General features: G+C 35.8%; 1 protein-coding gene across 1 annotated transcript in view; it reads right to left on the bottom strand.

Annotated features, from left to right (window-relative positions):
- Positions 1-6718: 6718 nt before the first annotated feature.
- Positions 6719-12095, bottom strand: part of LOC100618305 (mucin-16-like) — a 46496-nt gene continuing 41119 nt past the window's right edge. The window contains exons 13-15 of the mRNA XM_056798729.1: positions 11610-11782; positions 10867-10905; positions 6719-7175 (exon numbers count right to left, since the gene is read on the bottom strand). Coding sequence (XP_056654707.1) covers positions 6868-7175; positions 10867-10905; positions 11610-11782 — 520 coding nt within the window. The 3' untranslated portion in view covers positions 6719-6867. The remainder of the gene's footprint in view (positions 7176-10866; positions 10906-11609; positions 11783-12095) is intronic.

Here is a 12095-nt window from a genome sequence, read left to right as displayed (position 1 = left end):
TACAATATTAACAAACTAGGGAGAGCAGAAATCAATCAATTGGAAATGCAAATAAAAAAACTCGAAAGCGATCAAATTAAAAACCCCCAGCAGAAAACCAAACTAGAAATCCAAAAAATTAAGGGAGAAATTAATAAAATAGAAAGTGATAGAACTATTGATTTAATAAATAAGACTAGAAGCTGGTACTTTGAATAAACAAACAAAATCGACAAAGTAATGGTCAATCTAATTTAAAAAAGGAAAGAAGAAAAGCAAATTAACAGCATCAAAGATGAAAAGGGGGACCTCACCTCCAATGAAGAGGAAATCAAGGCAATCATTAAAAATTACTTTACTCAATTATATGGCAATAAATACAGCAATCTAGGTGATATGGATGAATATATACAAAAATACAAACTGCCTAGACTAACAGAAGAAGAAATAGAATTCTTAAATAATCCCATATCAGAAAATGAAATCCAACAGGCCATCAAAGAACTCCCTAAGAAAAAATCCCCAGGGCCCGATGGATTCACAAGTGAATTCTATCAAACATTCAGAGAACAGTTAACCCCAATACTATACAAACTATTTGGCATAATAAGCAAAGAGGGAATTCTCCTAAATTCCTTTTATGACACAAACATGGTACTGATTCCAAAACCAGGCAGATCAAAAACAGAGAAAGAAAATTATAGATCAATCTCCCTAATGAATATAGATGCAAAAATCTTAAAGAGGATACTAGTAAAAAGACTCCAGCAAGAGATCAGAAGGGTCATCCACCATGATCAAGTAGGATTTATACCAGGGATGCAGGGCTGGTTCAATATTAGGAAAACCATCCACATAATCGACCATATCAACAAGCAAACCAACAAAAATCACATGATTATTTCAATAGACGCAGAAAAAGCCTTTGATAAAATCCAACATCCATTCCTATTGAAAACACTAGAAAGCATAGGAAAAGGAGGGTTGTTCCTAAAAATAATAAACAGTATATATCTAAAACCATCAGCCAATATCATCTGCAATGGGGATAAACTAAATGCATTCCCAATAAGATCAGGAGTGAAACAAGGATGCCCATAATCACCTCTACTATTTGACATTGTACTAGAAACACTAGCAGTAGTAATTAGAGAAGATAAAGAAATTGAAGGCATCAAAATAGGCAAGGAGGAGACTAAGCTTTCGCTCTTTGCAGATGACATGATGGTCTACATAAAGAATCCTAGAGATTCAACCAAAAAGCTAATTGAAATAATCAACACTTTTAGCAAATTTGCAGGATACAAAATAAAACCGCATAAGTCATCAGCATTTCTATACATCTCCGAAATAGTTCAGCAGCAAAAACTAGAAAGAGAAATCCCATTCAAAATCACCTTAGACAAAATAAAATAGCTAGGAATCTATCTCCCAAGACAAACACAGGAACTATATGAACACAACTACAAAACACTCGCCACACAACTAAAACTAGACCTGAACAAATGGAAAAACATGAACTGCTCATGGATAGGACGAGCCAATATAATAAAAATGACCATCCTACCCAAACTTATCCATCTATTTATTGCCATACCCATAGAACTTCCAAAAAATTTCTTAACTGATTTAGAAAAAACCATAACAAAGTTCATTTGGAAGAACAAAGGATCAACGATATCCAGGGAAATAATGAAAAAAAAATACAAAGAAAGGAGGCCTTGCAGTCCCAGATCTCAAACTATATTACATAGCAGTAGTCATCAAAACAATTTGGTACTGGCTAAGAAACAGAAAGGAGGATCAGTGGAACAGACTTGGGGCAACTGACCTCAGCAAGACAATATATGATAAACCCAAAGATCCCAGCTTTTGGGTCAAAAATCCACTATTCGATAAAAACTGTTGGGAAAACTGGAAGACAGTGTGGGAGAGATTACGATTAGATCAACACCTCACACCCTACACCAAGATAAATTCAAAATGGGTAACTGACATGAACATAAAGGAGGACACTATAAGTAAATTAGGTAAATACAGAATAGTATACATGTCAGACCTTTGGGAAGGGAAAGACTTTAAAACCAAGAAAGACAAAGAAAGAGTCACAAAATGTAAAATAAATAATTTTGACTACATCAAATTAAAAACCTTTTGTAAAAACAAAACCAATGTAACTAGAATTAGAAGGGTAGCAACAAAGTATGAAACAATCTTCATAAAAACCTCTGACAAAGGTTTACTTACTCAAATTCAAAGAATTAAATCAATTGTACAAAATAATCAAGTCATTCTCCAATTGATAAATGGGCAAGGGATATGACCAGGCAGTTCTCAGCCAAAGAAATCAAAACTATTAATAAATACATGAAAAAGTGTTCTCCATCTCTTATAATCAGAGAGATGCAAATCAAAACAACTCTGAGGTATCACCTCACACCTAGCAGATTGGCTAACATGACAGCTATGGAAAGTAATGACTGCTAGAGGGGATGCGGCAAAGTAGGGGCATTAATTCATTGCTGGTGGAGTTGTGAACTGATCCAACCATTCTGGAGGGCAATTTGGAATTATGTCCAAAGGGTGATAAAAGACTTTCTGCCCTTTGATCCAGCCATAGCACTGCTGGGCTTGTACCCCAAAGAGATAATATGGAAAAAGACTTGTACAAGAATATTCATAGCTGCACTCTTTGTGGTAGCCAAAATTGGAAAATGAGGCGATGCCCTTCAATTGGGAAATGGCTGAACAATTTGTCGTCTATGTTGGTGATGGAATACTATTGTGCTAAAAGGAATAATAACATGGAGGAATTCCACGGAGACTTGAACAACCTCCAGGAAATGATGCAGAGTGAAAGAGCAGATCCAGGAAAATCTTGTACACAGAGACTGATACACTGTGTTACAATCAAAGGTAATGGACTCCTCCACTAGGGACAATGCAATGTCTCTGAACAATCTCCAGGGATCTAAAAAACACTATCCACAAGCAAAGGATAAATTACTGGAGTAAAAACACTGATGAAAGGCAACTGCTTGACTACAGTAGCTGAGAGGAAATGACTGAGGGGAGACTCTAAATGAACACTCTAGTGCAAATATCAACAACATGGAAATGGGTTCGAACCAAGAACACATCTGAAACCCAGTGGAATTGTGAGCCGACTATGGGAGAAGTGGTGGGAAGGGGGCGGGGAGAGGAAAAGATAACGATCAGTGTTTCCATTGAATAATGTTTGTAAATACCCAAATAAAATAATATTTAAAAAAAAAGAAGGCAGGAGTCACAATCATGATCTCTGACAAAGCCAAAGAAAAACTATATCTAGTTAAAAGTCATAAGGAAGTTAATTACATCCTAATAAAAGGCAGTACAGATAATGAGGAAAATATCTGTTCTCAACATGTATGCACCAAATGGCATAGCATCCAAATTTCTAAAGGAGAAAGTATGAAGCTCAAGGATGAAATAGATAGAAAAAAATATATTGATAGGAGACCTGAAACTTCCTCTATCAGAACTAGATGAATTAAACCAAAAAATAAATAAGAAAGAGGTAAGAAGTGAAAGAAATTTTATAAAAATTAGAGTTAGTAGATATGTGGAGAAAAATAAATAGGGACAAAAAGGAATACACCTTCTTTTCAACAGCACATGGTACATTCATAAAGACTGACCTTTTACTAGGGTATAAAAATATTACAAAAAACTGCAAAAGAGGAGAAATAATGAATGGAACTTTCTCAGGCACAATGCAATGAAAATTATAATTAGTAAAGATACATGGAGAGGCAGAGGGAAAAAAAATTAAATGGAAATTAAACAATACAATTCTCCAAAATCAGTTAGTTAAAGAACAAGTCATAGAAACAATAATTTCACTGAAGAAAATGACAATGAAGAAAACATTCTTTCAAAATCTATGGGATCCCGCCAAAGAGTTACTCAGGGGGAAATATATATCCTTAAATTCATATAGTAACAAATTAGCGAGGGCAGAGGTCAATAAATTGGGCATGCACATTAAAAAACTAGAAAGTGAACAAATTAAAAATCCTCAGATGAGGACTAAATTAAAGATTCTACAAAACAAAGGAGAAATTAATAAAATTGAAAGTCAAAAAACTGTTGATTTAATAAATAAGACTAGAAGCTGGTACTTTGAAAAAAGAAATAAAATACACAAAGTGCGAGTCAATCTAATTTAAAAAAGGAAAGAATAAAACCAAATTGACAGTATCCAAGATGAAAAGGGAGACCTCACTTCTAATGAAAAGGAAATTAAGGCAAACATTAAAAATTATTATGCCCAATTATATGGCAATCTAGGTGACATGGGTGAATATTTATAAAAATATAAATTGCCTTGACTAAATAAGGAAGAAATAGACTACCTAATACAACCCCATATCAGAAAAAGAAATTGAACAAGCCATCAAAGAATTCCCTAAGAAAAATTCCCTAGGAGCAGATGGATTCACAAATAAATTCTATCAAACATTCAAAGAATAAGTAATGCCAATATTAAACAAACTATTTGACAGAATAAACAAAGAAGGAATTCTACCAAATTCCTTTCATGACAGAAATATGGTACTGATTCCAAAGCCAGTCAGGTTAGAAACAGAGAATGAAAACTACAGACCAAAATCTCCTTAATGAATATAGATGCAAAAGTCTTAAATAGGATACGAGCAAAAAGACTCCAGCAAGTGATCACAAGGGTTATTCAATATGACCAGTTAGGATTTATACCTGGAATGCAAGAATGGTTCAATATTAAGAAAACCATCCATATAATTGACCATATTAACAAGAAAACCAACAAAAATCACTTGATCATTTCAAAAGATGGAGAAAAAAGCTTTGTCAAAATACAACACTCATTCTTATTGAAAACACTAGAAAGCATAGGAATGGAAGGGCCTTTCCTAAAAATAATAAACAGTATATATCTTAAACCATCAACAAATAAATATCATCTGCAATGGGGATAAACCAAAAGCCTTCCCAATAAGAACAGGAGTTAAACAAGGATGCCCTTTATCATCTCAATTATTTAACATTGTACTAGAAAAACTAGCAGTAGGAATTAAAGAAAAGGAAATTGAAGGTATTAAAATAGGCAATGAGGAGACCAAGCTATCATTCTTTGTTGATGATATGATGGTCTATTTAAAGAATCCTAGAGAATCAAATAAAAAGCTAGTTGAAATAATCAACAACTTTAGCAAAGTTGAAGAACATAAAATAAACCCACATAAGTCATCAGCATTTCTATATATTTCCGACATGTCTCTGCAGCAAGAATTAGAAAGAGAAATTCCATTTAAAATCATCCTAGACAATATAAAATACTTAGGAATCTATCTGCCTAGAAAAAAACAGGAACTATATGAACACAATTACAAAACACTCTCCACATAATTAAAACTAGATCTAAAGAATTCTAAAAATATGAATTGCTCATGGGAAGGATGAGCTAACATAATAAAAATGACCATCCTACCCAAATTACTTTACTTATTTAGTGCCATACCCATTGAACTAACAAAAACTTCTTTCTGAACTATTTAAAAAAATAACAAAGTTCATTTGAAGAACAAAAGATTAAAGATATCCAGGGAAATCATGGGGTAAGTGACCTCAGCAAAACAGTCTATGATAAAGTCAAAGATCCCAGCTTTTGTGATCAAAATCAACGTCTTGATAAAATCTACCGGGAAAATTGGAAGACAGTATGGGTAAGATTATGTTTGGATCAACGTATCACACCTTACACGAAGATAAACTCAGAAATGGTGAAAGACTTCACTATAAGGAAGGAAACTATAAGCAAATTAGGTGAACACAGAATAGCATACATGTCAGATCTATGGGAAAGGAAAAAAATTTAAAACCAAGCAAGACTTAGAAAAAAAATCACAAAATGTAAAATAAACAATTTTGATTACATCAAATTAAAAATGTTTTGTACCAACAAAACCAATACAACCCAAATTAGAAGAGAAGCAAAAATTGGGAAACAATGTTCAAAACAAAAACCTCTGAAAAGGTTTAATTAGTCTAATTACTCAAATTTATGAAAAGCTAGCTAAATCAATTTTACAGAACATCAAGCCATTCTCTAATTGATAAATGGGCAAGGGACATGAATAGGCAGTGTTCAGCCAAAGAAATCAAAACTATTAATAAGCATATGAAAAAGTGTTCTAAATCTCTTATAATCATATTGATGCAAATCAAAACAACTCTGAGGTATCACCTCATACCTAGCATATTGGCTAATATAGGAATGGAAAGTAATGAATGCTGGAGGGGATGTGGCAAAGTGAGGGCATTAATGCACTGCTGGTGGAGTTGTGAATTGATTCAACCATTCTGGAGGGCAATTTGGAACTATACTCAAAGGGTGCTAAAAGACTGTCTTCCGTTTGATCCAGCCATGACACTGCTGGGTTGGTACTCCAAAGAGATAGTAAAGAAAAAGACCTCTACAAGAATATTCCTAGCTACATTCTTTGTGGTGGCAAAAAATTGTAAAATGAGGTAATGCTCTTCAATTGGGGAATGACTGAACAAATTCTGGTATACTTTGGTGATGGAATAACATAGTGCTCAAAGTTATAACAAACTGGAGGAATTCCAAGTGAACTGGAATGACCTCTAGGAACTGATGCAAAGTGAAAGTAGCAGAACCAGGAGAACATTGTACACAGAGACTGACACAGTGTGGTACAATACAATTGAGGGTAATGGATTTATCCATTAGTGGCAATGCAGCCCGAGCCCCTGAGATATTTTAATTCCATCCATCCCATCGATAACTGGCTTAATGTCCCCAGAATCATCTTTAAGGCTGTCGTGTTTCCAGGTTGAGAGAACTTAAGCGAGTCCATCATTTTCTTCGGAGGGAAGGTCAACATTATCATTTTTATCCTCTACTTGAGTTTCTTGGGATGGCATCATCAAATCCATATGCCTTTTGCAGGTCCGTGGTACAAAAATATGACAACCTTTATGGACCAGTAATTTGCACTTGATACACTTGTAGCCTTGCCTTCCGAGACACCATATCCTTTCACTGCACTGGGCACAGTAGGCTCTTCTGTTAAAACGTTTGGATTGAAACAGATGCCCATTCATTCGGTAGACTTTCCTCCATCTTCTGGACCCATGGTGGTAGACTGATTCTAGAAAGGATATAAAGACAGAAAGGAGGATCAGTGGAATAGAGTAGGGGAAAATGACCTCAGCAAAACAATCTATGATAAGCCCAAAGATCCCAGTTTTGGGGACCAAAACACACTATTTGATAAAAACTACTGGGCAAATTGGAAGACAGTATGGGAGAGATTAGGTTTGGATCAACATCTCACACCCTACACCAAGATAAACTCAGAATGGGTGAATGACCTGAATGTAAAGAAGGAAACTATAAGCAAATTAGGTGAAGACAGAGTAGTATACTTCTCAGAACTTTGGGAAAGGAAAGACTTTTAAAACCAAGCAAGAGCTAGAAAAAATCACAAAATGTAAAATTAATCATTTTGATTACATCAAATTAAAGTTTTTATGCAAACAAAGCTAATGCAACCAAAATTAGAAGGGAAGCAACAAACTGGGAAACAATCTTCATTACAAAAACCTCTGACAAAGGTCTAATTACACAAAGTTATTTTTTATTATTTTTTAACATCATTTTATTTGGTTATTTCCAAACATTATTCATTGGAAACAAAGAACATTTTCTTTTCTTCCCTCCCCATCCCTCCCACCACCACTCCCATAGCCGACGCGTGATTCCACTGGGTATCACATGTGTTCTTGATTCGAACCCATTTCCATGTTGTTGGTATTTACATTAGAGTGTTCATTTAGAGTCTCTCATCAGTCATATCCCCTCCACCACTATAGTCAAGCAGTTGCTTTTCATCGGTGTTTTTACTCCCACAGTTTATCCTCTGCTTGTGGGTAGTGTTTTTTAGATCCCTGCAGATTGTTCAGGGACATTGCATTGACACTAATGGAGAAGTCCATTACCTTCGATGGTACCACAGTGTATCAGTCTCTGTGTACAATGTTTTCCTGGTTCTGCTCCTTTTGCTCTGCATCACTTTCTGGAGGTTGTTCCAGTCCCCATGGAATTCCTCCACTTTATTATTCCTTTTAGCACAATAGCATTCCATCACGAACATATACCACAAATTGTTCAGCCATTCCCCAATTGAAGGGCATCGCCTCATTTTCCAATTTTGGCCACCACAAAGAGCGCTGCTATGAATATTCTTGTACAAGCCTTTTTCCTTATTATCTCTTTGGGGTACAAACCCAGCAGTGCCATAGATGGATCCAAGGGCAGACAGACTTTTATCGCCCTTTGGGCATAGTTCCAAATTGCCCTCCAGAATGGTTGGATCAATTCACAACTCCACCAGCAATGAATTAATGCCCCTACTTTGCCACATACCCTCCAGCATTCATTACTTTCCATAGCTGTTATGTTAGTCAATCTGCTAGGTGTGTGATGATACCTCAGAGTTGTTTTGATTTGCATCTCTCTGATCATAAGAGATGTAGAACACTTTTTCATGTGTTTATTAATACTTTTGATTTCTTTGGCTGAGAACTGCCTGTTCATGTCCCTTGCCCATTTATCAGTTGGAGAATGGCTTGATTTTTTGTACAATTGATTTAGCTCTTTGTAAATTTGAGTAATTAAACCTTTGTCAGAGGTTTTTATGAAGATTGTTTCCCAATTTGTTGCTTCCCTTCTGATTTTAGTTACACTGGTTTTGTTTGTACAAAACCTTTTTAATTTGATGTAGTCAAAATTATTTATTTTATATTTTGTGATTCTTTCTAAGTCTTGCTTGGTTTTAAAGTCTTTCCCTTCCCAAAGGTCTGACATGTATACTATTCTGTGTTCACCTAATTTACTTATAGTTTCCTTCTTAATGTTCAAGTCATTCACCCATTTTGAATATGAGGTGTTGATCCAAACCTAATCTCTCCCACACTCTCCCAATTTTCCCAGCACTTTTTATCAAATAGTGGATTTTTGTCCCAAAAGCTGGGGTCTTTGGGTTTGTTATAAACTGTCTTGATGAGATCATTTACGCCAAGTCTATTCCACTGATCTCCTTTCGGTCTCTTAGTCAGTACCAAATTGTTTTTATAACCACTGCTTTATAGTATAGTTTGAGATCTGGGACTGCAAGTTCTCCTTCCTTTGCATTTTCTTTTCATGATTTCCCTGCATCTTTTGTTCTTCCAAATGAAATTAGTTGTTGTTTTTTCTAATTCAGTAAAGAAGTTTTTTGGTAGTTCAATGGGTATGGCACTAAATAAGTGCCATAAGTGCCAAATTAATTTGGGTAGGATTGTCATTTTTATTATGTTAGTTCATCCCACCCATGAGCAATCAATGTTTTTCCAATTGTTTAGATCTAGTTTTAACTTTGTGGAAAGTGTTTTGTAGTTGTGTTCATATACTTCCTGTGTTTGTCTAATTACACAAATTTATAAAGAGCTAAACCAATCATACAAAAAAGCAAGCCATTCTCCAATTGATAAATGGGCAAGGGATATGAATAGGCAATTTTCAGTTAAGGAAATCAAAACTATTAATAAGCATATGAAAAAGTGCTTTAAATCTCTAATAATCAGAGAAATGCAAATCAAAACAACTCTAAGATATCACCTCACGCCTAGCAGATTGGTTAACATGACAGCTGGAAGAGGTGTTGGCAAAGACTGGACATTAATGCATTGCTGGTGAAGTTGTGAATTGATCCAACCATTCTGGAGGGAAATTTGGAACTATGCCCACAAAGGGCACTTTCTGTCCTTTGATCCAGCCATAGCACTGCTGGCTTTGTACCCCAAAGAGATAATAAGGAAAAATACATATACAAAAATATTCATAGCTGGGCTCGTTGTGGTGGCAAAAAATTGGAAAATGAGATGATGCCCTTCAATTAGGGAATGACTGAACAAATTATGGCATATGTTGGTGATGGAATACTATTGTGCTCAAAGGAATAACAATAAAATTGAAGAATTCCATGGGGACTGGAACAACCTCCAGGAATTGAAGCAGAATGAGAGGAGCCGAAACAGGAAAGTATTATACACAGAGCCTGACACTGTGGTACAATCAAACGTAATGGACTACTCCATTAGTGTCAATGCAATGACCCTGAGCAACTCTGAGGAACCTACAAGGAAAACCAATATCCAGATTCAGAGGAAACACTGTGGGAGTAAAAACACGAAAGAAAAAGAACTGCTTTAAATATATGGGTCGAAGGGATATGGTTGGGGATGTAGAATCTAAATGAACATCCTAATGCAAACAAGAACATGGAAATAAGTTCTGATCAAGGACACAAGTAATACCGAATGAAATTGCAATTTGGCTGCTGGAAAAGGGTGGTTGGAGGGGAGGGAGGGAAATAAAGTGAGTATTGGAACAACAAAAAAATTAAATTAAATTAAAAAAAAAAAGAAAACCATTGGCCAATATTACTGAATGAAGATCATAGAGGACAGGCACAAGTCTCCCTGAAATCCTTGGAGATGCCTTCTTTGTACCAGGGTTACAAAGACCACAAGGTTTGACTAAATATTGAATGAGAAGGGGATAGGGGTAACCTGCTTTCCACGTCCTATTGGATTAATTTTTACCCTTTTGAACAATTTATATATGTTTTGAGTAGCAAAATAACCCCCATAGATATATGAGTAAAGAAGGGCTCTACATTGGCCATTTGTAACAGTACACTTCATTCTGAACCCCCCAAACCCATTTCCCCTCTTCCCTATTCCCCTCCTTCCAAAAAAAGGTCAAAATATAGAGAAATCAATAAATTGAAAACTCACCTTTTGTGTAGGGGGGTGGCATCATCTGAGGGTTATACCCTATAGTTGGGAAGGGGAGAAGAAAAAGAGGAGGAAGAAATTCAGAGGGAAGGAGAGAAGGAGAGATTCGGGGGAGGGAAGGCAAGAAGGGAGGGAAAGAAGGCAGGGAAACAGAGATGAAAGGAGGGGAGAGGAGAGGAGAAGGGAACAAAATGGAAGAGAATTGGACAGAAGGGAAGTGAAGACAAGAGGAGAGGGGAAATAGAAAAAAGAGAAGAATAAAAAAAGGGAGAAAAGATGAAGGAGAAATGAAATGAGAAGGAAAAGTAATGGTTGAGGGAAGAGGAGAGAGAGGAGCAGGGAGGGTGGGAGAGAGAGAGTAAACATTAATATTTCAGTAGGGTATCTGGGCAAACGTTGAAGGAAGCAATGGAGAGATGTTCTGGGGCCCACAAGGTTGGTAAAATGGCACTTTATCATTCAAGGCACTTCCTCAATCAAGAGGAAGGGAGATTGATGGCATATATCTTTGTTTAAGGAGCCTAAGAAAAATCCAGCCACTTATGATCTTTAGAAGTAAACCCCCATATCTCTATATTTTGTCACCACTTTGAGGGCCAGCATCCCAGGAGGGATAGAAAAAAAAACCCATGAAAATAAGGGTGGTCTAAAAAGGTAAGAAGAATTTGGGGTAGGTGGGTTGTTTTCTGGAAATGGAATCACCTAGAGAAATAAAAATGTATGTCCCAATTTGGGCTACTCACCATCCACATAGAGGCTTTTCTTATCTAGAATATAATGTCCAAGCCTTGTTATTCCATTAGTCTCTTGACTCAGCTCTTGGTAAATCTTCTTCTTGTCCAAGACGGGGACAGAGAAAACTTCCTTATAAAAACATATAACCTCCACTCCTGTTGCTGCCCCATTTTTCATAGACCTAGAAATTGATGATTTACACAAGAGATATCAAACATGGCCCTTCCTGAAAATCACTTGAACAAGACTATAGTGTAGTACTGTTCCTCTATAATTTTAAAGTGTTCATGATGAAATATATAAATATGCATAATTTTCTGAGTCAACATGCAGGGGACAGGGATGTTGTTTCCTTTTGAGTTTGACACCTTTGGTTTAATTAATGAAATTTAATTATTCAGAAAACACTCTTGAAAGAAGTGACCCACTTTGAACAATGGTTTGGAGAGAATTATAGTTTGAGAGTTGAAAAGGACATCAAAAGGCATCAAAAC

This window comes from Monodelphis domestica, chromosome 5 (genome assembly GCF_027887165.1).
Source record: "Monodelphis domestica isolate mMonDom1 chromosome 5, mMonDom1.pri, whole genome shotgun sequence".
Classification (NCBI taxonomy): domain Eukaryota; kingdom Metazoa; phylum Chordata; class Mammalia; order Didelphimorphia; family Didelphidae; genus Monodelphis; species Monodelphis domestica.
This window is presented reverse-complemented; position numbering and strand designations above follow the sequence as displayed.